The 27,769-nt window shown below is 44.2% G+C and overlaps 1 protein-coding gene across 1 annotated transcript; it reads left to right on the top strand.

The window, feature by feature from the left end:
* Positions 1-552: 552 nt before the first annotated feature.
* Positions 553-27,769, top strand: FOXO4 (forkhead box O4). Its single transcript, XM_068247615.1, has 3 exons — positions 553-1,406; positions 20,953-22,005; positions 25,771-27,769. Exons 1-2 carry the CDS (start codon positions 996-998, stop codon positions 21,805-21,807), a joined length of 1,266 nt encoding a protein of 421 aa, XP_068103716.1. The 5' UTR covers positions 553-995; the 3' UTR covers positions 21,808-22,005; positions 25,771-27,769.

The raw sequence follows: 27,769 nt of genomic DNA, 5'->3' as shown, positions 1-27,769 counted from the left end.
GCGAGTATCTGACTTTTTTTTTTTTAAACCTGGTTCCCATTAGCTTTATGTTTACATGATTGAATTAACCTCTCTATATTACCCTATCAAATTTGGGTGGTACGATACAAACTCCCCAGTCAAGCCACCAGAACTTGTAGGCTTTTGAAGAAAATGCCAAAGAGAACTACCTTAAAATGCCCACCCTTCTGGAAGACCAATCTGAATACAATTTTACTTTTTCTTTTATAAATGCAAGTATGCAACATTGTGCTTGGCATTATTTTTTATTATTATTATTTCTATAAGCAAGCAGCCACGACAACTGTCGCCTTTGAGTACTCAACAGCGCCTGAAGCGCTTCCCTCTTGGCATAACAGCGAACAACCTTCTAGCAACTCCTCGCTCTTACATAATCCAGCAGGGCCAAAACACACCTCAACGCACTGCATTATGGGAAAAGTAGTTCTTTGGTCCTAAAGACCGTGTGACCCGCACGTCAGAGCCGCCCAACCCTGTTGGGGATTGTCTCTCCAGTTCCCGAGAGGTTGACAGATCTAGGTTACCTTAACTACATCTTCCATCATGCACAGCGCGCCATCGGGTAACGTCACATTACACATGCGCCCCGCTCTCTTGTGCCCCTGGTAAACAGAGACGTCAGCTAGAAGTTTTGTGGTGGCCAAAACAAAAGGGAAAGTGACATTTACACGGCGGAACCGGCAGAGAGACTGGCAGAAATACAGGCGGCGTACTGGCTGTTGCCTCCTCTGGCGACAGTGGCGAGTCCCTTCTTCTAGGGTCGGCGCAGGTGTGAGGTCGCGTGACGGGCGGGAGCTAGCAGTCACCTGGCGGTGGCTCCCACACCTGTATGTGGCCAGCATGGGGAACGTGGGCTGAGTGCTTAGTGACCCTGCTGGTGAGCTTGCAGCGCCTACGCTGCAGCCTTTCCCGTGTCCCGCCGTTTCACAAGGCCCCACTGCGTGCCAACAGCGGCCTCCAACACAAGCTGACATATGGAGGGAAGTGAGCAGCCTCCTGTGGACATTGACCCGGACTTCGAACCCCAGGCCAGACCAAGGTCCTGTACATGGCCACTTCCCAGACCAGAGCTGTCAGTGGTGCAGCAGCCTGCAACACCATCAGAAGAGCACAGGACCGAAGCACCTGAGGCTTCCTCTCTGCTTCCCAACGAATCAGAAGACCGAGTGCTTTCTGATGGACTGGTGGGCCCTGGGGCGACACCCAGGAAAGGGGGATCTAGGAGAAATGCTTGGGGAAATCAGTCTTATGCAGAGCTCATCAGCCAGGCAATAGAAAGCTCCCCTGAGAAACGCCTGACCCTATCACAGATCTATGAGTGGATGGTGAAGACTATTCCTTACTTTAAAGACAAAGGAGACAGCAACAGTTCTGCTGGATGGAAGGTAATAAAGTACCAAATAAGGGCCCAGCCACATTTTTTTTGTTTTTGGTAGAGGTGACCAAATAATTCAAATTTTCCGTTTTTTGTAATCTACGGCTGCCTACACTGCAAACAGATTTAGAATCAATTTCACTATGAAACCGATTCACAATCTGTAGAGCTTAAATCTTCTGCGTGGACAGATTGGGATCAATCGATTTTGGACGGATATCGATCGTTTGGTCAGCGTTTGCGCAATGATTTGACAGATTCAATCACAGTGATTGAATCTGCTGTATATCGGCGAAAAATCGTGTAAGTGTATGGGCCTCCTTAAGGTGTCCATACGCTGGCAGATGGCCACCACATTCGACCACCTGATCGATCCCAATCAAATTGAATCTGATCATCAGAGAGGGCTTTATTGCTGCCAGTGTACTGTAAACCCTTGTAGAAATCACATCTCCCTGCTAGGCCATATGTAACCCCCCCCCCCCCCCCCCCATATTGTCTCCATTGCTAACCAGGATGCCTGTGACCCAGTGGCACATACATGACCACATGCATGCAGTCAGGGTAAAGGCACTTGGGTGCAATGGAGAGTAGACTCAGGAGGAGCATGCCAGTGGACAGGCTCCCCCTACAAAATTCATCAGGGGAATCAAATTGCACATGGGGGGGTGGGGAAGGCCTGGGTCCTTCGGTCCGGAAGTTGAATGCTGCTACCGCCTTGCACCCAACTGCCCCTTCCGAGCGAGATCTTTGTGTTTCGGCTCAGCAAGATGCTGTATGGAATCCAGTCTCACAACAGGGATTTAAGTGAACCTGAGGTGAGAGTGATATGGAGGCTGCCATGCCATGAATTAGGTTTGGCACAATACGTAGCTCAAGTAGATAGGTTAGGCATACAAACCTACAGTTTACAAAAGCAGAAATGACAATATACATCATGCAGAACAACTTCCAGATTGTGACACAAGAAGTCTGACCCGCATAGTCTTATAGGCAGGTTAACCAAGAAACACAGTCCTTGGCTGCAGCTCAAAGCAAGGGGGAGTATGTGGAAGGGAGTTCAAGAGGTTGACAGCTGAAAGGAAGAAAGTTCCTGTGTCTAGTGGTCCTGGTGGAGATGGCTGGAAGCCTGCGGCACGATGGGAGCAGACTGAAGAAGGGGTGACCTAGGTGAGAGGGGATCGTTGGCAATCCTCAATGCTGTGGAACACAGTCTGGTGTTTGTATAGGAGGGCAGGCGAGGGATCTCCCAATGATCATCTCCACCGACCAGCTAATCTTGTCAGTTCTGACAATATTGACAAACACCTGATCTGCATATGCTTGTTCAGAGTCTATGGCTAAAAGTATTAGAGGCTGAGGATCAGCCAGGCAACTGGTATTACTTGAAATGAAATAAGTATGGCAGCCTCCACATCACTCTCACCTTGGGGTCACTTTAAGTCGACTAGTGTAACACTCACTGATAAGGATTTACAGCCATAAAACCCTTTTACTGCCTTTGCGCGCAAGGGACAGATTAAAAAAAAAACTCTAGTTCATATATTTAAGCTTCTGGGACACTAAAAGACTGTGTCAGCATATGAGACAACACTACATTTACCAGTTTCTACCAGCATAGTTGAAATCTGTGCCCTATTTACATCCACCTAAGCCTGCCAGGGTGTAGATTTCAACTTCCACATTCCGCTTGCCAGCCGAACCCGTCGTTGGTCATGATACTGCTATGCTCCAGCCCACTCGAGCGCCGTATCTCGGTCAGGAGCTAATTTCTAAAGGTGCATATATACCTTTGATTGGCACCCGATCCCCTTGAACAATATTGCTGGATCGGGCTGTACAGATGCAAAGTCAGTTATGTAGCTGACAACGTGCTCTGTTATGCGGAGGGACAACACATTTTTGCGAGCACATGCATTTTATAATCCTATATACCCTTTTCCATTATAAATCTGATGTTTTTCACACGTGTGCTTTCTGTGTTCCATGCTACCTGGTCCTCCATTTACAATACATGCGTGGGAAATACATTTTTATTGAGAAATTACTGACAACGTTAATTATCGTGGGTTTTTTCCACCACTTTCACCAAAAATTTTCCGAGTGAGAGAAAAGATTGGTAAAAAAAAAAAAAAAAAAGTGCGGTAACAAGGAGGTAATAGTAAAAAAAAGGTTGTTAAAAAAATTGCAGCGTAAGTGTGTAAAATATTGTTTTCTGTGAAAAAATTCCAAAGTCTAGCAAACAAAGATTAAAGCGGACCCAAACCAAACATTTTTTTTTTTTATTAAAAATATTTAGTTGCATCACTCTGACACATACAAAGATAAATAAACACTCCTTCAAGCCTATGAGCATTTCAGTACATGCTTTTCACCCTTCTCTTTCCATAACTAGGGTTATACAGGTGGCAGCCATTAGCAATTCCTCCATTGCTGGACACCATCTACTCCACCAGTTTGCCGGAAAAATCCCGGCAATTTGAAAAGAAGGGAGGGGTTCCTCCAATAAATGTAAAATATTTTATATTTGTCATCATGCAGCTGAAAAAAGGCTGCTATTTATTATTATAATTTAGAAAATAGGTTTTATTTCTGAAATCTTGTATTTTTAATTTGGGTCCACTTTAAAAGGTTCTAGACTACATGTAATTGGATGTGAGGTGAAAAATAACGCCAGGTACTTACAGGTGATAACAACTAGCAAAAGTCATCAGTTACTGCATTTAATTGATTGTTTTAAGCTCCATGAATTTGCCTATTATATAAAACAAATTTGCATTGAATCCTAATAATTAGCATCTCATTGACCATATTTAGTCTTGGGAATTTACTTGTACAGGTTCTTCTCAAAAAATTTGCATATTGTGATAAAGTTCATTATTTTCTGTAATGTACTGATATACATTAGACTTTCATATATTTTAGATTTATTACACACAACTGAAGTAGTTCAAGCCTTTTATTGTTTTAATATTGATGATTTTGGCATACACTTCATGAAAACCCAAAATTCCTATCTCAAAAAATTAGCATATTTCATCCAACCAATAAAAGAAAAGTGTTTTTAAAACAAAAAAAAAAGTCAACCTTCAAATAATTATGTTCAGTTATGCACTCAATACTTTTGCAGAAATAACTGCTTCAATGCGGCGTGGCATGGAGGCAATCAGCCTGTGGCACTGCTCAGGTGTTATGGAGGCCCAGGATGCTTCGATAGCGGCCTTAAGCTCATCCAGAGTGTTGGGTCTTGCGTCTCTCAACTTTCTCTTCACAATATCCCACAGATTCTCTATGGAGTTCAGGTCAGGAGAGTTGGCAGGCCAATTGAGCACAGTAATACCATGGTCAGTAAACCATTTACCAGTGGTTTTGGCACTGTGAGCAGGTGCCAGGTCGTGCTGAAAAATGAAATCTTCATCTCCATAAAGCTTTTCAGCAGATGGAAGCAGGAAGTGCTCCAAAATCTCCTGATAGCTAGCTGCATTGACCCTGCCCTTGATAAAACACAGTGGACCAACACCAGCAGCTGACATGGCACCCCAGACCATCACTGACTGTGGGTACTTGACACTGGACTTCAGGCATTTTGGCATTTCCCTCTACCCAGTCTTCCTCCAGACTCTGGCACCTTGATTTCTGAATGACATGCAAAAGTTGCTTTCTTCCGAAAAAAGTACTTTGGACCACTGAGCAACAGTCCAGTTCTGCTTCTCTGTAGTCGAGGTCAGGCGCTTCTGCCGCTGTTTCTGGTTCAAAAGTGGCTTGACCTGGGGAATGCGGCACCTGTAGCCCATTTCCTGCACACGCCTGTACACGGTGGCTCTGGATGTTTCTACTGCAGACTCAGTCCACTGCTTCCGCAGGTCCCCCAAGGTCTGGAATCGGTCCTTCTCCACAATCTTACTCAGGGTCCGGGCACCTCTTCTCGTTGTGCATCGTTTTCTGCCACACTTTTTCCTTCCCACAGACTTCCCACTGAGGTGCCTTGATACAGCACTCTGGGAACAGCCTATTTGTTCAGAAATTTCTTTCTGTGTCTTATGCTGCATACACACTTGAGATAAAAGTCTCTGGAAAAGGCAAGATCACAGACCAATTATACCCCATTCCATGTAGTATGAGAGCCATACTCTACACAGTCTATTCTATGGAGCTGCACTCCCCATCAGATAAAATCTTTGCAAGATGCTGCACACAAAGATGCCCGTACACATTCAAAAGATCATTATCTGCAAAAGATCTCTTCCTGCAATAGATCCATTCCTTCAAAATGCATTCATAGTCTATGAGATCTGCAGATCATCATACACACCTTGTTTAGCAGGCAATCATCTGCAGACCATCTGCAGATCAGATCCACCAGGATGGATTTTCAGATGTGCAGATGATTGCCAGATATGCAGATGAAGTCTGTTAAACAAGGTGTGTATGAGGATCTGCAGATCTCATAGACTGTGAATGCATTTTGAAGGAATGGATCTATTGCAGGAAGAGATCTTTTGTAGATAATGATCTTTTGAATGTGTACGGGCATCTTTGTGTGCAGCATCTTGCAAAGATTTTATCTGATGGGGAGTTCAGCTCCATAGAATAGACTGTGTAGAGTATGGCTCTCATACTACATGGAATGGGGTAAAATTGGTCTGTGATCTTGCCTTTTCCAGAGACTTTTATCTCAAGTGTGTATGCAGCATTACCCTCTTGCTTGAGGGTGTCAATGATGGCCTTCTGGACAGCAGTCAGGTCGGCAGTCTTACCTATGATTATGGTTTTGAGTAATGAACCAGACTGGGAGTTTTTAAACGCCTCAGGAATCTTTTGCAGGTGTTTAGAGTTGAATGAGAGGATTAGGTTAATAGCTCATTTAGAGAACCTTTTCATGATTAGAGATGTCGCGAACCTCCGATTTTCGGTTCGCGAACCTCCACGGAAAGTTCGGTTCGCGAAAAAGTTCTCGAACTGCAATATACTTCAATGGGGATGCGAACTTCAAAATTTACAAAAATTTCTACTGGCTAAAAACATGATGGAAAACCATGTTTCATGGGTTCTAATACCTGGACCTCCCTCCTACCTATTCCCTCCTGCCGGAGGGAGGAGGGTCTCATCTGCCAGGGAGTTCCAGTATTTCAAAAGCCAGCTTACATACTGTGGCTGGGGATTGAACCCAGGTCTCAGTGTATGGTAGGTAACTAAAATATCCATTATACCACCAACACTTCTAGCTGAAGCTAGCCTAGCATGTACAATTTATGCTCAATCCAAAAGAAAAATAACATTTATATCATGCTTTTCTCCTGGCAGACTCAAAGCACCAGAGCTGCAGCCACTAGGGCGCACACTATAGGCAGTAGCAGTGTTGGGAAGACTTGCCTAAGGTCTCCTACTGAATGGGTGCTGGCTTACTGAGCAGACAGAGCCGAGATTTAATCCCTGGTCTCCTGTGTCAGAGACAGAGCCCTTAACCATTACACCATCCAGCCACTGCTTCAGTTGTGTGTAATGAATGTAAAATATATGAAAGTCTAATGTTTATCAGTACATTACAGAAAATAATGAACTTTATCACAATATGCTAATTTTTTTAGAAGAACCTGTATAATTTATGATCAAAAGTGGTCTCAGAGATGTCATGCACTCCCTTAGGTACTCTTTAGGTGGTTTATAACTGCATGCATGGGGGGGCTTGGTGTGTCTGCTGGATGCTGACAGCTGGGCTCATGTCCTAGAGAGCATAATGAAATACAACTCATTTGTAGAAGAGGTAGGCAGTAGTTAGTATTAAAGAGAACCCGAGGTGGTATTTAATTATGTTACTGGGGCACAGAGGCTGGTTGTGCACACTAACACCAGCCTCTGTTGCCCCATGGCGTGCCTCCATGTCCCCCCTGCGCGCGCTATACCCCCCACAGTGCTGGCGACACGCAGCGTGTCGCCAGCACAATGCTTACCTATGTGCTGTCAGTCAGCGCCGCTCCCCGCCTCCTCCGCATCGGCGCTACCCGCCCGCGTCCCTTCCCTCCTATCAGCGGAAGGGAAGGGACACGGGCGGGCAGCGCCGATGCGGGGGAGCGGCGCTGACAGACAGCGCTTAGGTAAACATTGTGCTGGCGACACGCTGCGTGTCGCCAGCACTGCGGGAGTATAGCGGTGCGCAGGGGGGACATGGAGGCACACCATGGGGCAACAGAGGCTGGTGTTAGTGTGCACAACCAGCCTCTGTGCCCCACTAACATCATGAAATCCCACCTCGGGTTCTCTTTAAGCTGCTGAAGTCAAACAACCTGGCACACATAATTTTCTGAAGACTTGTTTTAAGAAGGTCCAAGACATCTTGCCAGACTTGCCATTAACCTTTAATAATTTATTGCAACAATTGAGTTTCAGCAATATAAATGTGCATTTGCATTTTTCCAAAGCAGGGGTTTTACCATCTGAATTGGGCGAAGTGCTGGCCAATGTTATTAAATGCTTATTTTAACATAATAGCTGAGGTTATAGCTACCACACTTAGCAAAGCTCTGCATGAGTGGAGTGTAAGATCAAATAAGTTGTGTCCAATGTAGACAGGCAACAACATCACATGAAGAACACATTTTATAGAATGACCAAACTAATTTCATCCCCTACCATGCTTCTATCATTAAATAGTAAAAAATAATTTCAGTACATTAGCCTAAAGATGTATATTTTTGTATTACTGAAGTGGGGAATTGGCAACCAATTTCCTTCACTGATTAGAGCATTTTAGCACAAGTGTAAGGCCTATTTGTTATGTATAGCGGGTATTGCTCTAGCCTATATTTGTCAGGGGTACGGTATATGCTTTAGGGCTGCCCGCTATCACAAATGCTCTTTATCTTTGTAACTAAACCTGGAAGAGATGATCTGGTAGGCTGAATATCTCCCAGAAACATTGGGACCGCCAGACACAGCTTCTCTGCAGAGGCGGTCCCAACTAATAAATCACAGGGTGTCATTGGCAAATCTTCTCCCTCCCTGGAAAATCAGAAAATCTGTTCTAGCTATCAATAACCAAATATCTTTGGTGATCTTTGGCAACTGCATACTGCCTGCTAAGAGCTGCAACAAGTGCAGGGTGAATGTCTGCTTCATTGATCCCTATTGTTGATCTACGTATGGAGGAAACTTGATCTGTGTATGGAGATATTTTGCAACATGAAGTAGTTATGGTGGAAAATTCTACAGGGTGGGCCATTTATATGGATACACCTTTAATACAATGGGAATGGTTGGTGATATTAACTTCCTGTTTGTGGCACATTAGTATATGTGGGGGGGGACGTTTCTAGATGGGTGGTGACCATGGCAGCAATTTTGAAGTCGGCCATTTTGAATCCAACTTTTGTTTTTTTAATAAGAGGGTCGTGGGACACATCAAACTTATTGGGAATTTCACAAGAAAAACAATGGTGTGCTTGGTTTTAACGTAACTTTATTCTTTCCTGAGTTATTTACAAGTTTCTTGTTTACAGCCATTGACATGTCACCGAGATTATATTAAATTCAAAGATAAAAATTGTGTTTGTCTGGTGAAAGCAGTAACCGGGTCATTGCAGCAGACTTCAGTGCAAGACACCCTACGAGACCACCCATCTCCCATGCTACAGTTAGCAACTGCTTGCTAAGTTTCGTGAAACTGGTTCAGTGTTTGGATTTGCCAAAATGTGGACACATGAAATCTGGGTACTGTACATACCCATGTCTATCTCATCATGTCACATGTCACTTCGGGTATCCTTTTTAAGGTTAATTGGCAAATCTCTTTATTTATTTATTTTTCTTGGATCAACTGGAATATGTAAGGGTGGAGGACAGGTACCTCATTTTTACTTTTTTTTTTTTTTTTCTTCCTTTGAACTTGGTGGACTACTATGGTAACTATAATAGGAAAGTGATGGAGTTTGTACAGCATATACATTTTTATTTAATTTGTTTTACAGTTTATTGATGTTCAGGGTGAACTACAGTATTTTTCAGTTCAGTAGTAGTAAAATATTGTTTTATAGTCTTGCCTAAAGGATTAGTTCACATTTTACACAAGTTTAAGCCTTTGACAGCCAAAGGCGTGAAGGCACCATTTAATGGCTTTGGCCTCGATTCATAAAGCATTACCATATTCGGTAATGCTGAAAACAGCTGACATTACTGAGCACTTAGGAAAATGTTAATTCATAAAGGCTGTTACCGCATGAAAAACTGAAGTTACCGAGCAGTGAGGTAAATTACTAACTTGTGCAGTAAATACCTCAACAAATGTCAGCAAATGTCAATTTATAAAGAATAGATCATGCTGTAAGAGCCTGAAATTTTATTGGCACCTCTGGTGTGGTGAAATGAGTGCGATACTGTGAGAAGCCAGCGAGACTCAGACCAGCAGAGAGGGATAAGCTATGATTGACAGGAGTAGAAGCCAGTAGACACAGCCCCTGTCTCCTGCACGTTGGGATAAAGTATTTTGATTGGACCCACAGGCTTCTCCGGGCGGGTCTAGCTTTTCTACCCCCAGGCAGTGAGCAGAGAGAACGGAACAAAAGCGCTTCCCCTGCCTCCCTACGGCGGTTTAACCTCTTAGGTTCCTGTTTGAAGATGCAGAGTAGCTAGTGGGGAAATCACCTAAGCAGTGCATGTGCAATGTCTCCTGGAAGTTCATCTAAGCTGTGGCAAATAAACTGTTAAGAAATACTAATAGACAGATTCAGAGCGAGCGGAGGCAGTATAGCAAACAGTATAGCAAAACTTGTACATCCTATAGGGATGTCAGGATGCCTCTTACTATTGTAATGCCCTCACTGCACGGAGTTTTTGACTATTGAAGCCGGTAAATTACCAAACCTCTACCGCATTTTCTACCGCAACATTTTTATGAATTAACACAAAAGTCTAAAATACCGAATGCAGTGATTTACTGAGCACTTTACATTTACCGCTCTTTGAATCGAGGCCTATATCTGTTACCAATAAGTAATGTAAAAATCACCTCTTTATGGAAGCCAAGATGTTGAAACAAGCTCATCACGGTATGATTCACTGCTTATACTCCCCCAGTGCTGCTGTTTGTAGTCTCTCATAACACAAAAGTGCTACCCTGGGCACTGTATAGTTCTCGTCAGATTGCTGCTCAGTGAAAAGGAACTGAAAATAACCCGCAGCCCCATACATAATAGCATAACCGATAGAAAAAACACAAAACACTTGTACTTGCATGCCTAATATTTTAGGGCTATCATTTTGGGTTAATGGTAATATAGGCAGCTTTAAAGTGAACCTGAGCCGAAGCTCGGCTTCAAAACAAGTTCTTACCCTGCAGAAAGCGAAACCTCAGGATCCTATTGAAGCTTCCCTCTTGTCTGCAGACCCTCTTGCAGAGCGAGGCTGTGCAGCTTCATTTCCGTATTAATGGCCATGCTGTAGCCTCGCGAGCCCACCCTGCTTACTGGGCATTCTCGGGTGGCCTCAGTCAGGTATTGCGCGGCCATGTACAAGGAAGAGGCGCTGCACAGCCCCAATCTGATTAGCGACAATGGCTTGTTAATCTTCCGGGGGGAAGGGGATGCTCAGCGATGGAGGACAGCAGAATAGAGAGGATCTTGAGGCTTCCCTCTCTTTAGGCAAGTATCTGATTTTTTTTGTACCCGAGCTTCGGCTCAGGTACACTCAAAAGCAAATCTGAAGCAAAAATAAACGTATGAGATAATGAACTGTATGTGTAGTACAAATAGAACATTACAGGCAAGGTCCGAGCACAATAAAAATAAAAAATCCTCTTACCTCGGGCTTCCTCCAGCCCCTTGCAGCTGTCCTGTACCCTTTCCGCAGCTCCGGTGGCTCCCTGTCCGGTGCAGATGCCGACCTCGCCTGGTCGGCATCTGCTTGTGCTTCACCATGCGGCTCACTGAGTCGCGCTGACGTCATCAGGACTGTACTGTGCAGGCGCAGAACTACTGCTTCTGCGCAGTACAGTCCTGATGATGTCAGCGCGTTTCTGAGAGCCGCAGGCGCAGTGGGCATCTTGTGGTACTCGGATGTGTCCTTCTAATCGTGTTGTTTTCCAGTGCAGGAAGAGTTAAAACACTTCAGTTGTTATGCCAAAGAGCTTCTCTGAGCTATTTGACCAACTTGGTGAAATTAGTCCTGTTTTCTAAATATCTTAACCACTTCACCACTGAGGGGTTTTACCCCTTGAGCACCAGAGCAATTTTCACCTTTCAGCGCTCCTTCCATTCATTCGTCTATAACCTTATCATTACTTATCACAATTAAATGAACTATATCTTGTTTTTTCCGCCACCAATTAGGCTTTCTTTAGGTGGGACATTATGCCAATAATTCTTTTATTTTAAATATGTTTTAATCGGAAAATAGGGGAATAAATGCATTATTTTTCAGTTTTCGGCCATTATAGTTTTTAAATAATGCATGCTACTGTAATTAAAACCCATGAAATGTATTTGCCCATTGGTCCCGGTTATAAAACCATTTAAATTATGTCCCTATCACAATGTTTGGCGCCAATATTTTATTTGGAAATAAAGGTGCATTTTTTTTCAGTTTTGCGTCCATCCCTAATTACAAGCCCATAGTTTATAAAGTAAGTGTTGTACCCTCCTGACATAAATATTTAAAAAGTTCAGTCCCTAAGGTAACTATTTATGTATTTTTTTTAATTGTACATTTTTTTATTTTTTTTTTAATTACAAAAAAAAAAAAAAAAGAATGGAGTGTGGGAGGTAATGAGTTAATTTTTTTTGTGTGTAAGTAATCTATTTGTATGTGAAAAATGCTTTTAGGGTGTAGTTTTACTATTTGGCCACAAGATGGCAACAGTAACTTTTTGTTTAATGCGACCTCCAAGCGTCCTTCAGGACACTTGGAGGAAGTACTAGGAGGCTGGGATCGGGTTTTTTTTTCACAATGATCGCGCTGCTTAGCGGAGAAGCAGCGGATCATTGCGGGGCTTAGATCAACGAGCGGGAATGGATTTTCCCGTTCATTGATCTCCGGGCGAGCGGCCGGTGGCGTGTTTACCTGCGGGAGTGCGCGCTAGAGCAAGCGGGAGCGCGGAAAGTACCGATTTCTCCGTCCCTGGGGGTGAAAGGATGGAAAAAGGGACGGAGAAATTCGTACCCGCGGGGGTAAAGTGGTTAAACAGCCTAGAAACAGTGAAAGACAGCTTGAGATAAAGATTTACTGCAGGAAAGTTCAAAGGTTCATTAGCTCTGCTCTGTTTTAGGCTCTGTTCCCACTTGAGCAGAGAACAGACATTACACCATCTGCTTCTAATGATCTGGCTCAAGTGAGAACTGAGGCTGGCTGCTTAAAATATACAGGTCCTTCTCAAAAAATTAGCATATTGTGATAAAGTTCATTCTTTTCTATAATGTACTGATAAACATTAGACTTTCATATATTTTAGATTCATTACACACAACTGAAGTAGTTTTTTTTTAAATCATGTAGCGAGCCCAAGGCTCGCTACATGATGGCCGCTGTGCAGCGGCATCCCCCCACCCGCTTCGATCGCCTCCGGCGAACTCTGATCAGGAAATTTTTTTTCAAAGAACATAAAAGAAGTAAGGCTCCTTTCACACTATGTCCATTGCGTCGTAACGCTAATTATTGTTTCATTGAAATGCGTTACAATTATATTTCAATGGCACTTTAACCCTTGCATGTTTGCATTGCGACACGTTCTGTTGGGATAACAAACTGCATGCAGTGCATTATTAAGCAAAGCAGAAAGTTCTGTGTATGGTGCAAGCATAAGTCTATAAACTGTATGCAGCCATGTATGTGTCGACTTTGCATCATTGTTGAGCTGTGATCCTATTTCTCTGGATCTGTAGTGGATATACTGTGAAAATAGCCTAATGCCTGGAACCCACTAGCAGCACTTTTCTAAGCCCTTGTGATTTGAAAAGCACTTGCTAGTGTATTGCTGTAGGGGATTTAAAAAAAAAAAATCACATCACTCAAGTGGGATCAAACACAGCACGGAGGAGTCCACAGCCGTCTCCCTGCCACCGTTCACAGCGGCCTGAAGCCGCTGCCATGGAGACCCGGACGCTGCAATGAAGGATCTCACGGCCGTTCCCCCACTGCTCACAGCCAGCAGGTGCTGCCAACGGATCCAGGTCGCCGCACAGAGGAGGGTCACAGCTGCTCCCAGCCTCTCACTGCACGTGGGACACGCCATGGCAGGCCACATCCACCAAGGCCGGAGGATCCTTTTGTTACCTGGATCCCCATGGGCCCTGGAGAGCTTGGTCCTTTCTCCACCAGTCCTGGCTCTGTATGCTTCAGCTGCCAGAAGCACGGGGTCCCAATCTGCCTGCATCCACCATAGATCCCTGCACATCAACTGGACTGATGGCTGGATCCAGGGGTGTTTTTTAATCTGCAGCCCCAAGGACCCTGCCTCTGTCTCTCTCTTCTTGCCTTGGTCTTCTCTTTGTCTCTCTTAGCTTTCCATTCTCTCTTTCTCTATCGACTCTTTCCAGGACACACTGCGGGGCATCTGGAACTGCTGTGGAGCGAGCGCCGTCGGTAGTTGGCAGGCTGCTCCCCTCACATAGCACTCCAGATTACCCCACGCGTCCTTCACTACAGTTATAGGTGATATGTGTATATAGGTATATGCTTACTTGTATTATTGTACTTGATTGTATGTGTTGAATTGCATGCATGTGTTTGTACCATCTCTGACCCTGTATGAGCCAAAAATAATTCTGGGTACAACCCCCGTTGTACTTTGCGAAATAAATTTGAGTCTGATTCTGACATTAGCAAGAGCTTTTCAAATCAAAAGTGCTTAGAAAAGCATTGATAGTGGGTTCCAGGCCTTAAAGATAACCCGAGGTGGGGATCGTAGAAGAAATCTATACACAGAGGCTGGGTCTGGTTATAGTGCCCAGCCTCTGTTGCTAGTTGAATCCCCGCTAAGTACCCCCTGCGCTCCGCTCTCCCCCATAAATTACAGCCGTGCTAGCGACACGCAGCTTGTCGCAGCGGGCTGTATTTACCTCACTAGTGTCACTCACGGCGCTCCCACGCCTCCTGCAGAGCGCCGGTCCCCGCCCACGTCCCTTCCCTCACCGCTGATTGGAGGGAAGGGACGTGGGCGGGGACCGGCGCTCTGCAGGAGGCGGGGGGAGCGGCGTGAGTGACATTAGTAAGGTAAACAGTGCCCGAGAGCGTGGCTGTAATTTATGGGGGAGAGCGGAGCGCAGGGGGCACTTAGGGGGGATTCAACTAGCAACAGAGGCTGGGCACTATAGCCAGACCCAGCCTGTGTATAGATTTCTTTCTACGATCCCCACCTCGGGTTCTCTTTAAAGGAATACTGTAGGGGGGTCGGGGGAAAATGAGTTGAAGTTACCCGGAGCTTCTAATGGTCCCCCGCAGACATCCTGTGCCCGTGCAGCCACTCACCGATGCTCTGGCCCCGCCTCCTGTTCACTTCTGGAATTTCAGACTTTAAAGTCTGAAAACCACTGTGCCTGTGTTGCCATGTCCTCGCTCCCGCTGATGTCACCAGGAGTGTACTGCTCAGGCCCAGTATGGTCTGTGCCTGCGCAGTACGCTCCTGGTGACATCAGCAGGAGCGAGGACACCGCAACGCAGGCACAGTGGTTTTTTTAGACTTTAAAGTCTGAAATTCCAGAAATGAACAGGAGGCGGGGCCGGAGCATCGGTGAGTGGCTGCACGGGCACAGGATGTCTGCGGGGGACCATTAGAAGCCCCGGGTAACTTCAACTCATTTTCCCCTGCCCCCCCCCCCCCCCCCCCCCTACAGTATCCCTTTAAGGCGTTGTCTTCATACATACAAGAGTGCACTTTATACTACATTCGCATATAATACCTTTTGACTGCACATTATACATTGTAACACTTGCATTATGATGTGCCTATGCCAATAACCATTTATAAACCCACACTTGTCCAGAAAAATGTACACAGCAATGCACTGCAAATATGCAGACCTTTTATTCCACGTGAACCAGCCTATTGAACAATATGAGTAGTGTGGTGAAATGTGTTCATAAATTTTTATTATAATGTAATGCTACATGCAAATGTGAATAGAGCCTCACTCTTTCAAAAGATTAGGTTCTCACCTTGTACCCTATCTGTATGTTGTTTGTATGTTCTCACCATGTTTGTGTGGTCTTACTTTGGGATTAAAGTGAACCTGAATAGGGCAGAAATAAATAGATACCTATATAGAAGGAAGGTTCCTGATCCTGTATTGCATACATGTGAAACTCTGGCCTGTGGGCCAAATCTGACCCGCAGAGGCATCAAATCTAGCCTACCAGTGGTTTCTCCTTTTTGCATTATTTTTGGCCCACTCTAGATCACCAGGGAAGCCATACGGGGGGAGGGGGACACTAGGGAACTGTATAAGAGAAGGAGGTGGCCACTATTTCCATTGAAATTGGAAAGTTAATGAGACAGAACAGTGCATTATAGGTACCAAAAAAATATAAGAATGTCTTGAAGTGGAATTGAATGTGCGTTGTTTCCTACTTGCATTCAGTTAGTGCCTAGGATACAGACAGGCTATACATAAAAAAAGCACAGTTAGGGCCCTAGCACACCAGAGAGCGTTTTGCAGGTGTTTTTTTTTTTTTTTTTTTCTCTTTAAAAACGCATGCATTGATTTGCAGTAAAATTGCAGCAAAATAGCCGCATTTGGGATTTTTCGAGAAATCTCAATCGCGGCAATTTTACTGCCATTTTAATGTAAGTCAATGGAAGTGTTTTTTTTTTTTTTTTCTTAATGAAAACGACCTGCAAAATGCTCTCCGTTGTGCCAGGGCCCTTACAGACCTGGTGATATGAGCTTAGCGGTAGGCCTGAAAGATAAATCAAATTTAAACCGAAATCGCGATCACCAAGATCACAATTTCGGAATTGTCAAAGCGGCATTTATCGCGATCACGTCATTTCCGCATGATGAAGTTTGAAGAAGTGGCTTCAAACTTCCCCAAAGTATCGGCGCGTGCGGCCCGCATCGTTGGACATACCCTCCGCACAAGTCGAAATGCTGTCCGAACTCTATTGCCGTCTGCCGGTTCTTGTGCTTGGCAAAACTCCGGGTTCCTGTATGTCACATGACATACAGGAAGTATTCCGTGCATTAGAGCCTGCAGGAGGCGAAGTGGATAGATGGGCATCGCTGGACTTGTGGTGGAAGGTATGTCCAGCACTGCCGCAGCTTGGGGGACAGAGAAGAGGCACAGAGAGACAGAGTGGGCACAGAGACACAAAGGGGGCAAGAGAAAGACCCAGAGGAGGCATAAAGAGGCAAAGGGGGCACAAAGAGAGACAGAGGGGGAACAAACAGGCAAAGAGGGGGAACAAAGCTTGATTTGAGGGAAATCGTGAATCGAATCGAAATTGCAATTTTAGACAGAAATCGCTCAATTAAATTTTTTCCTAAAATCGTTCAGGCCTACTTAGCGGTTTTCTCCCCGCAAACGCTTGACGGTGGTTGCAAGTGTTTGCAACCAACCTTTGTGAATATGACTGTCAGCGCTTAGTAATATGTTGGTGTTTTAAAAATACAATAAATAACATACATCTAATAGTTATTCAGTGATAGTGTACCATTGGGCTTCTGGTCTCTCTCTTTCTTTTTTTTTTCTTTGATGATCCTGGTGTTCCTGTGACTGCCAGGAATTATCCTCTTCTATTGAGTTTGTACTTTTTTCTTTTTTGCATATTTGTTCATCGATCACTGCCCTTGTCACTACCGAACTCTCTCTTTTTGTATCATTTTCAAATGTGAATGCACCATTATTTCTCATTTTATGGTCTTTAAAACATGGGAAACCGTTCCAATAGGGATTGTGATATTTGTTTGGATTCCTTTGTACAGCCTTATTCCCACAACACATGATTTGATTTTGCAAGCACATGCTTTCTGCTAATTGTAAGGACACTTATTTTATAATTAAATCGTGTTACTCCATTCTCACTGGTGCAGTGCAATGCTCCCTGCATTTAAATGACTGTTATGTGTCCTGCCTTTTTTTGTGTGAGAGCAAGTCTGTTGTATTTAGTAGAGCTGAATGGGATATTTTAACTGTACCAAAAATACTACATTTTATAGTCTGTAATAGGCCTGAACGATTTCAGGAACAGATTGAATTGCACGATTTTTGTCAGAAATTGCGATTTAGATTCTGTACACGATTTTTGCTATACAACGATGGATCAGATCGCTCTGACCATCCAGTCGCTCTCTACCTGGCGGGGGACAGTCTGCAACAATCACTATTACTGCGTGCCCCTCTCTGCCTGTCCCATGTGTGCTGCTGGTTAGGGAATGATAGTAACCGACGCTGAAAATGTCACCTCGCTGCTGCTGGCTGGACAGCTTCTACTAATCACCCAACCACTGCTTCACACAGCTATTACACTCCTCATCTCCCCTGAGCTCTGGTAGGTTACATGGGGAGTCACTGCTGTCATGCCACACAGTACTGAGCAGTGTATAGATAGGAAGGCAGCTAGATATATTATGTAGAGGTAGGGGAATATATAAATCATATACATATATCTAGCTGCCTTCCTATCTATACACTGCTCAGTACTGTGTGGCATGACAGCAGTGACTCCCCATGGAACCTATCAGTGCTCAGGGGAGATGATGAGTTTAATAGTTGTGTGAAATAGCTAGTGGTTGGGTGATTAGTAGAAGCTGTCCAGCCAGCAGCAGCGAGGTGACATTTTCCGCGTCGGTCACTGTCATTCTCTAACCAGCAGCACACATGGGACAGGCAGAGAGGGGCACGCAGTAATAGCAATTGTCCCAGACTGTGTGCCCCCCCCCCCGCCAGGTAGAGAGCAGAGAGCGGACAGAAGTTTAATTACTGTGTTAATGGCTCCCTGGGCAGCACCGCGTCTCCGAATCTTTTCATCTTCCGGGGGTAGGGGCGGGACCAGCCTTCCTTCCCCCGTCTTCCCCATTCACCAGCCTGACTCATCCTGAGAGGGGAGGGGGCATGGTCCTCCTCTCCAGCGCCTACAGGGGAAACTTTCTCTTTTGTTTACACACTGAGGAGGGAGCAGAGTTATGTATCAGCGGCTGAGAAAACCGCAGCTCTGACGATCTCAAGATCGTCTTACCCTTGATCACGATTTTCGGTTTAAAACCGAAAATCGTTCAGCCCTAGTCTGTAACAGCCTTTATCGTGCTAATGAGCTTTTCTGCAGCCAGTGTAGTGCCTGTTTTTGTTTTTTTGCATTGTATGGGCTCCCCTGTTCAAATCTAACAGTGTATGTGATGAGATCATTTGTCCCAGGATCATATTTGGCAGCAATGAAAGTTGGATCCAGACTGCACTAAAATCCTTGTTCATTCAGGTCTTCTGGGACCAGGGCTGCATATAGACCATGAGTGGGAAGACTGGTGTATGGGGCCCTGCCAGGGGGTCCTACCACGAAGCACATGAAGGCACTTATTAGACACTTGACTAGAGCTGCAAATTGAGGGGGATGCTTGCTGTTATAATGTAGATTCTGAATGTCATTCAATAGCCGCACTGGCCTTCATCTGTCATGCAGACCTTCCTGGCACCCCCTGGAATGCTGAGCTGTCTAGAAAGGCTGTAAATCTTCTGGTAGTCCAGGTTAAAGTTTATTTTCCCTGTCCAGAGAACCTGACAACCAAGGGTGCGGAGAGAAAAAGCTCTCTGTTCTCTCTACATTTCTTCTAATGACTATGTCTGCTTAACCACAGATAAGGAATCATACAAAGATTTGTAGACAGTCCCTAAGTGTGTCAGGGTCTTCTGTTGTGTACACTACAGAGCCCTTCTCCCAGCTCCAATCAGAGGCTGTGAGGCTATGCACAGCACCTGGAGAACAGATAGCAGAGTGACTGGCTTGGTCTGCTTTTCCCCTACGTTTGTCCACATGTGGGATTCTGTCCGTCACGTCTAATATACTTTTCAAAGAGAGCAGAGAGTCTGCTGGTCAGTACTTATTTTACCACTTTACTTTCACCCTTCAAGAGCCGATGCTGTATTATAGAGCTTCCTCCAGCCCCCACCAAGCTGATAGTTTCCTCACTGTCCTACTGTGTGGATCCTCCCCAATTCTGCCCGGAAAGTCTTTTGGTCTAGGGCATACTACGCATGTGCGGTCGTGCGCCCCCATCACCAGGAGGGCACGCGGCCAGACTATGAACGCAGCTGGGCAGTAGGATGGCTAGGATCAGCCTGGAGGGTGCTGGAGGACCCTGGTCTTGGGTACTGAATTATCTGAAATTAAGATGAATTATCACAAATACCTTCTGTTTTTAGAAGGCAAAATTACTTTTGTAGAACATAGTGGAGTTTTTCGCAGTCCTCATTATTTTACATAATTTATTATGCCATGTCTTCTCACAACAGATTTTTGTCTCTAGTTTGATTCTGTTCTAGCCTGTAACGGATTTTGTTTTCCATCCAGTACTCTGCACCAAGGTACTAGTGCTTTGTTTTGTTTATTGAAAATATCATGAAATAATCCCTTCTTTCCCCTTATATCCAGCCTCTTGTAGGGCAAAGCATAGTGTAATTATTTTTATTTATTAAGTTTCAATATATTAGGCCCAGTGCACACCGAGCGGTTTTTGGAGCAATCCGCCGGCCGCATCCGCCTGTAAAAACGCTTGGCTAATGTATTGCAATGGGATGGTGCACACCGGCGGTTTGAGGTTTTTGCCCAGCTGCAAACGTGCCTCCTGCTGCACGTTTGCGGTTTTCTGAAGCGTTTCGTTCTCAATGTGAAGTATAGGAAAAACGCAAACCGCTCTGAAAAACGCTACTTCAGAGCGGTTTGCCAGGCGTTTTTTGTTACAGAAGCTGTTCAGTAACAGCTTTTACTGTAACAATATGTGTAATCTGCTACACAAAAACGCTCCAAAAACCCTAGGCATGTTTAGAAAACCTCTCTAAACATGCCTAGAATCGCTCTGAAATCAGCTCCCAAAACCGCGAGAATATTGCGGATCTGCTAGCGGTTTTAGTGTGCACTGGGCCTTACACAGCACTGTTCTGTCTTATCAGGATGGCCTAGGTAACACTGCAGCGATTTTTATGGGGGTTTTCAGCCCTTGGCTCTTTACTGGTGATCATCAGAATAGCACAGTCAGTGTGACACTCTGTAAGCTTTCTCACTGCAGCGTTGTGATTTATATAAAATTGCAGTTGTGCTACATGCAGCATTTTTTTTTTTTTGAAAGATTGCAATTAAAGAAGTGGTGAAACATCATATTTTCCTTCAAAATTGTTTAAAACATCATGAACTGGGTCTAACGGCTTTTCCCCTATAACTTCAGTAGGAATGGAAAGAAACAATGTATTCCACTAATCCATAATAACTTCACATGAGAAGATCTATACGAGAGAGAGTGATTATATTTTAAAGTAGTTTGACTTTTTAGTATTGGCAGTATGCTGTATATAATTATCCATGATCTGCTATTTGATGATTTTACCATCTTACATTTTAATATTTTGTCATGTTTATCTTTACACAGAATTCAATCCGTCACAACCTGTCTCTGCACAGCAAGTTCATAAAAGTTCACAATGAAGCGACTGGCAAGAGTTCTTGGTGGATGCTAAACCCAGAGGGCGGAAAAAGTGGAAAAGCACCACGTCGAAGAGCAGCATCTATGGACAACAGCAGCAAACTCTCAAAAGTGCGTAGTAAAGTTTCGAAAAAAAAGGCACAAAGCCCTGGAGAACCTTCTGCTGGAAGTCCTAGTTCTCAGACATCTAAATGGCCCGGTAGCCCTTCCTCACGAAGCATTGATGATCCTGATGTATGGACCAGTTTTCGGCCCCGCACAGGTTCCAATGCTAGTAATCTTAGTCTTCGGCTATCCCCTATACTGACAGAACAGGATGATGCTGCTGATGAGGAACTACACTCCCTTAGCTTTTCTGACAATGTGCCTCCAACTGTCTCAGAGGAATTGGAACTTATTGATGGTTTAACTATGTTGTCACCTGGAACTCCCTTACCTCCATCACAGTCATTATTACAGACAACTCCCAGTTTTTCAATTCGCCCACCTCAAACTTTGTCCTTTGGTAACTCCTTGTTCAGTCCAGTTGTTTCTCCAGGCCAGAGTTCATCTGGACACTTTCAGCGACCTCAAACTCTGGAAGCACTCCTCACATCTGACTCTCCTCCACCAAATAATGTGCTGATGACGCAGGTTGATCCAATTCTGGCTCAGAGTGGTGGCCAAAGCTTACTTATGTTGGGTGGTCAGAATAAAGGAAGAACATCAGAGCAACCAAGCATTAATTTGAATGCCCCAGCCCCTCAAAATAATTTTACAATGTTAGGACTTCTGCCATCATCTTCAGTGCCAACCCACTAACCAAACTCTTTTGGTGCACCATCAGAACGTCTTCCCACAGATTTGGACATTGACATGTTCCTGGAGAATCTGGAGTGTGACGTAGACTACATAATAAACAGTGATCTTATGGATGAGGGAGGCATGGACTTCAACTTTGAGCCTTTACACCCTGGTACCAACCAGAGCAACAACCACTGGCTGCCGAGTTAAACTCAGGTATGAATTTGAATGGAGAATGACTGACTGAAATCTTGAATCTTAACCTCCCTGGCGGTGCATTTCTGTCAAAAGCAGTACATATTTTTCAAGAATTTTAGGCCTCAAATTCTTAAAGGAATACTATTAACTACTTTGGCCTCCTGGATGTACTAGCTACGCCCAGGAGGCCATGTGCGCGCTCCCGCGGCCACGGTTCGTTAGCCTGGCAATCAGTGAATCGGGCTACGGTGCCCGATCACTGATTCTTCTCCCCCGCTGAAAAAGGGACAGCTTCTCTCGGAAGCTGCGCTTTTTCTGGCTGTAACGTCCCCCATACGCCGCTCTTAGCGTATGTTACGCTTAGAGTGACGTCATGTAAACAAACTCATGGCCGCCATCTTGTGGCCAAAAGTAAAACTACAACTAAAAGTGAAAAAAATAAAACTCAAGACACATTTACATTATAAAACTATGGCTTACATCCCACCCTCCAAAAAATACCCAAATAAAATGTTTAATACAAAAAAAAAACCATTACAATAAAAAAAACATGTAAATATTTACCTAAGGGTCTAAACTTTTTAAATATCAATGTAAAGATGAAATATTTCTAATTTTTTTTTTTTAAAACTTGTAAATAGTGATAGATGCAAAACGGAAAAAATGCACCTTTATTTCCAAATAAAATATTGTCGCCATACATTGTGATAGGGACATAATTTTAACGGTGTAATAACCGGGACATATGGGCAAATACAATACATGAGTTTTAATTATGGAGGCATGTATTCTTTTAAAACTATAATGGCTGATAACTGAGAAATAATGAATTTTTCCCGTTTTTTTTTCTTATTCTTCCTGTTAAAATGCATTTACAGTAAAGTGGCTCTTAGCAAAATGTACCCCCCAAAGAAAGCCTAATTGGTGGTGGAAAAAACAAGATATAGATCAGTTCATTGTGATAAGTAGTGATAAAGTTATAGGCTAATGAATGGGAGGTGAAAATTGCTCGGATGCATAAAGTGAAAACGACTGAAGGCTGAAGTGGTTAAACTTAACCAATTGCTGTCAGTATCATAAATCAAAATTGCAACAACAGTCTGTGCGAACACAGCATATCTTTTTGCTGTGCCGTGTATTTTTTTTTTTCTAATTTACCTTGTAGATGGCATTGCCTGACAAACTGACGGCGACGGGTAATGGGGCAGCTCATTATGTCAGAGGGGATTCCTTTCCTGGAGCCGAAGGGAAGATCATGATGCGCCCTCCTCCAGCTTATGTTTGCCGTTGCGTAGCAATGGCAGCCTGACACATGGAAGTCTCCCTCTGGGGCGATTGGCTGGGCAGAATAGAAGCGAGAGTGGTTGTCTCTCGCTCCTCATAGCAGGCTTCGGCAGGTTGCATGCTCTATAATGCGCACTGATGTGGGGGAACATGAAACTAGCATAATGCACTGCCGCACTGTAAAAAAGGTATCCCCTCTGACATAACGAGCTGCCCCATTACCCGTCGCCATCAGTTTGTCAGGCGATGCATTCTATAAGGTAAATTAGAAAAAAAATAACACTGCACAGCAAAAGATATGCTGAGTTCGCACAGACTGTTGCAATTTTGGTTTGATACTGACAGAAATTGGTTAAGTTTAATAGTATTCCTGTAAGTCATAACTCACCAAAATATATCAGAATAAAGGCCTGGTAGACATTCTGCATATATATAAAAGACTGGAACACAAAATTGTTGCAATAATTAAATTTATCCGTAAACTGCAAAAATAAAAAGAGAAAAATTAAAAATAGCTGTACAAATAAGGCAGCAGATTAAGCAGTATGTACATTTTTGCACCTAATACACCTCCCCGTATGGTATATTTTAAAGCAGAGAACGGCACAGAGGGCAACATTACAATCTGGGCAGTAGAATCGGGATTCCTTATGGATTTTTTCCCTTTCTCATCAGTTGCTGCAGCATACAGCACATGTCCTGGCTGGAGCATTTTTTTTTTTTGTTTTGAGTGGGCGGAATATACTCCATGAAGTGATGGCCAGTTAGGCGCTAGGCACGGCGCCTAACTCTGGCATCTGCTGCAGTTTGGTATTTGAGGCAGATGCACTCACACATCTTCCAGACAAAGTCATCATGTGTTAGTGGCCTGTCACTTTCCTTCATAATCAAACTGAAGCGATACTCTGACATCACAGTTCCAAATAAAAGGGGTTGCAATAATTTAGTTTTGTTGTTTTATAGACCAATACCATTTCTGCACCACTCCCTGCAGAATAATTAGGCTGAGAAAACGCCAAATGTCATGTTTGGTGACCGTCTCCCATGTCCTGCTCCTTGAAAAGCGCCCTCAAGGAGCAGCCAGTTGTTGGGCAGCATATCGGTTTGTCTCCTCCACTATTACGTCAATGACAGTATCGGGGAAAAAGAGCTGCAGGTAGGCCAGGGGATTGTGAGCACAGTCTACCTTCAGGCCAGGCTTCCCAGTAAAAGGGAAACGGGGGAACTGGCGGAGCCTGACTAATGTCAATGGGGCACCAAATGCGGACATCACTGACCTCGGTGGTGATGGAGTCACTGTCGCATCTCCAGGTGCATCACTGTCACTTGAGTTCGCCAGTGACTGCAGATATCTGTCCTCTAAACTCCTCCAGTGCTTCCGCAGTGAGACTCCCTCTTGACGTAACAAATGACAGGCAGGCAGAGGTCTGTGCAAATTGCAGGCAGAGAGTTGTCAAATCCAGGCAGAGGTCGGTACAGGCAGCAGGCAGAGAGTAGTCAAAATCCAGGCAGAAATCAGTGCAGGCAGAATGCAGAAAGAATCGTCAAAGTCCAGGCAAAAATCAGTAACTGGTAGGCAGAAAAGTAGCAGCAGATCAGCAACTCACAGATCACACATTACAGCATAGCTCACAGCCACAGCCAGGAAGCAACGACGCCCGAAGTCACCCCACACCGCCGCTCCGTTATTCTGATTGGCCGCTGTGTCCCCGGAAGATCAGAGGTAATGGGGACTCTGGCGGCTGTGGGGGAGAAGCCTGGGTCCCGCTAGCCAGAGCTGATCGCGTGCTGACCTAGGAGATCAGTGGAAGCGATGGTTGCAGGCAGCCTGAGCTAAGCTCGGGAATACCGCTTCCAGCATGTGCCCATCAGCCTGAGCTCAGCTACGGAATACCGACAGGGGGGGTTAAAGTATTTTTGCATCATGGTAAATATATACAAAACTGATTTACAGTTTGCTATTAACCTCCCTGGCGGTAAGCCCGTGCTGAGCACGGGCTATGCCGCCGGGAGGCACCGCTCAGGCCCCGCTGGGCCGATTTGCATAATTTTTTTTTTTGCTAGCACTTTGCTAGCTGCATGCAGTGCCCGATCCGCCGCTATACGCGTCGCCGCAGCCCCCCCCAGACCCCGTGCGCTGCCTGGCCAATCAGTGCCAGGCAGCGCTGTGGGGTGGATCGGAGCCCCCTTTGACGTCACGATGTCGGTGACGTCATCCCGCCCCGTCGCCATGGCGACGGGGGAAGCCCTCCAGGAGATCCCGTTCGCCGGCGGCGATCGGAGGGGCTGGGGGGATCATGTAGCGAGACCTCGTCTCGCTACATGAAGAAAATTTTTTTTAAAAAAAAAAAACTTATTTGCTGCCCCCTGGCGGATTTTGACAAACCGCCAGGAGGGTTAAATAATGTGAAATCTGAGTTCTTAAACAGCAGATTTTTTCTTTCTGTATTAATACGTTTTTAACCTTTCTGTTTTGTACAATTTATACTGTTTCTATAGACAGATCTCCAACCTGATGTCTTTGAAGAGTGGTGACTAAATTACATCCCTGCAGATTCTTCACAAAACGTTATCAAGATCTCAAGTTCCCGATATCATGTTGTATTTAAAATCACTGCACACATGTTCACCTGAGCGGCATTTGATGTACTGTGGATGGAGAGAGTGTCCCACTCCTTGCAGATATGCCAGGAGTTCTGGTTCACCATGAGCTTTCTGGTTAGTCTGTATATGCCAGGAGTACTACATCCTGCCTGCCAGAAGAGGACATCTGGTGGTGCCAAATTTACTTGAATTAGTTCCAGCTGTGGAGTTTTATGACACAGTATACAGAGCCTGTACACAAACAGTGGTTTCCTTTGAAGAGAGGTAAATTTGGTTTCTAAACCAAAACTTATCTGTGACGAACACCATTTTCGAGCAAAGTTTTTATACCCCCAAGGAGAGCTTGCAGAATATCTGTACCAGATCTGGCTGAATCTAAAATTTGATCACTTCTTGTGATCTGTACTCCCTTACAGGAGTGTTTCTGGTTTAATTCTGTATGTAATATTTTTACATATAATTTGTTCTAGGAAAAATAATTGGGGAAGCTGTGGGATGCCACCAGGTTTTGGTAAGATGGGTGAGTCGAGATTAAAAAACAAAATCCTCCCACCAGTAAACTTGGCTTATCATACAGAAATGCCCTTATAAACTGGAGGATACTACATGTCATCATTTCCTAATCCCTCTTCCTAATCCCTCCCCCCCCCCCCCCCCCCCCCCCATAAAAACAAAAATCAAGGGGTTTATTTCTCATGTAAAGTATCCTCAAGCTCAATATTTAGGTTGATCATTGGACAACTTGGACTATATCTAATCTCAAAGATTGAAAAAAATATATATACACATTTCTCCTGTTTGCTACGGCAAAATGTTTTTAAGTGCTTGCTGGCAGATTTGTCTTATGAAATTAATCTCGCAGAGTAGCACCTAGAATTGGACAAATCCTTCTAAAGAGGTGAGCATGTTTGGTCTCTTAATTTGGGCTTGATTGAGTCATTAGAGTACACTGACACTCCCATTTGGAGTGCTGCAATTATGTACGGTTTGCGAAAACATGCAAAACAAGGTAAGAATCCAGTCTTGCAGTCCTTGTAATGGTGGCCACTAGTGATCCAATCTTTCATCCAATCTTACCATTTATATGTAATACTAGGGACTGTCTAAATTATGCATTCAATATATTTGCTATAAATTTACCCTTTACCCTTATACTACATAGATTTGGTAAAATTGGATGAAAAAGATTGGCTTATTAGCAGCCTCCGTAAGGGATGACCAGGAGATTTTTGCACTTTTCCCTCAAGTGAAGTAGCGTTTCACTTTAAAGTCAATGTGTAGAACCATGCAAATCAATAATTATATGATATCTGTGGCCAACTGCGTTACTACAACCACTCGTGTAGCAGGGGTACAACCTTTTGAAGAAGACCCAGACTAAACAAATCCACATGCCACAAAAAGGTAAACTGCTTTATAGGCAGCATTGCTTCTCACTGGCAATTTGTGCATTAAAATGCTCTGCCCTGTCATCCTTGCATAACCACGCTTCTGCCTCTGCATTAATGCTGATGTATATGGATGACATCTTAGTAGATGCTCACACTAGCAATTGCTAGGAGTGCAAAGAGAGTGGGAAGATCTGACAAGGAAAAGGGTGAAGGTGGCCACACACCATACAATTAAAAGATCCAAAGATTTCCTTTTTTTTTTTCAATTTTTGGAGATTAAACGTGTTGGAAATTTCAGACCAACTTTTATCAAGAATTGTATGGTGCGTGATGGATTGTAAATTACTTGATGTACAGTTCAGATGAAAAAAATTTCTGAGCTTTCAATTATTTTATTTATGATCGGGGGGAAATTGAACATAGGTGTGTGGTACATTGGTCAGATTTTTGATTTGTTACATTCAGTCAGAAAAATTGATTGCTATTCTTGAATTGAACAGATA

The sequence above is a fragment of the Hyperolius riggenbachi genome, chromosome 8, assembly GCF_040937935.1.
Source record: "Hyperolius riggenbachi isolate aHypRig1 chromosome 8, aHypRig1.pri, whole genome shotgun sequence".
Classification (NCBI taxonomy): Eukaryota; Metazoa; Chordata; class Amphibia; order Anura; family Hyperoliidae; genus Hyperolius; species Hyperolius riggenbachi.
This window is presented reverse-complemented; position numbering and strand designations above follow the sequence as displayed.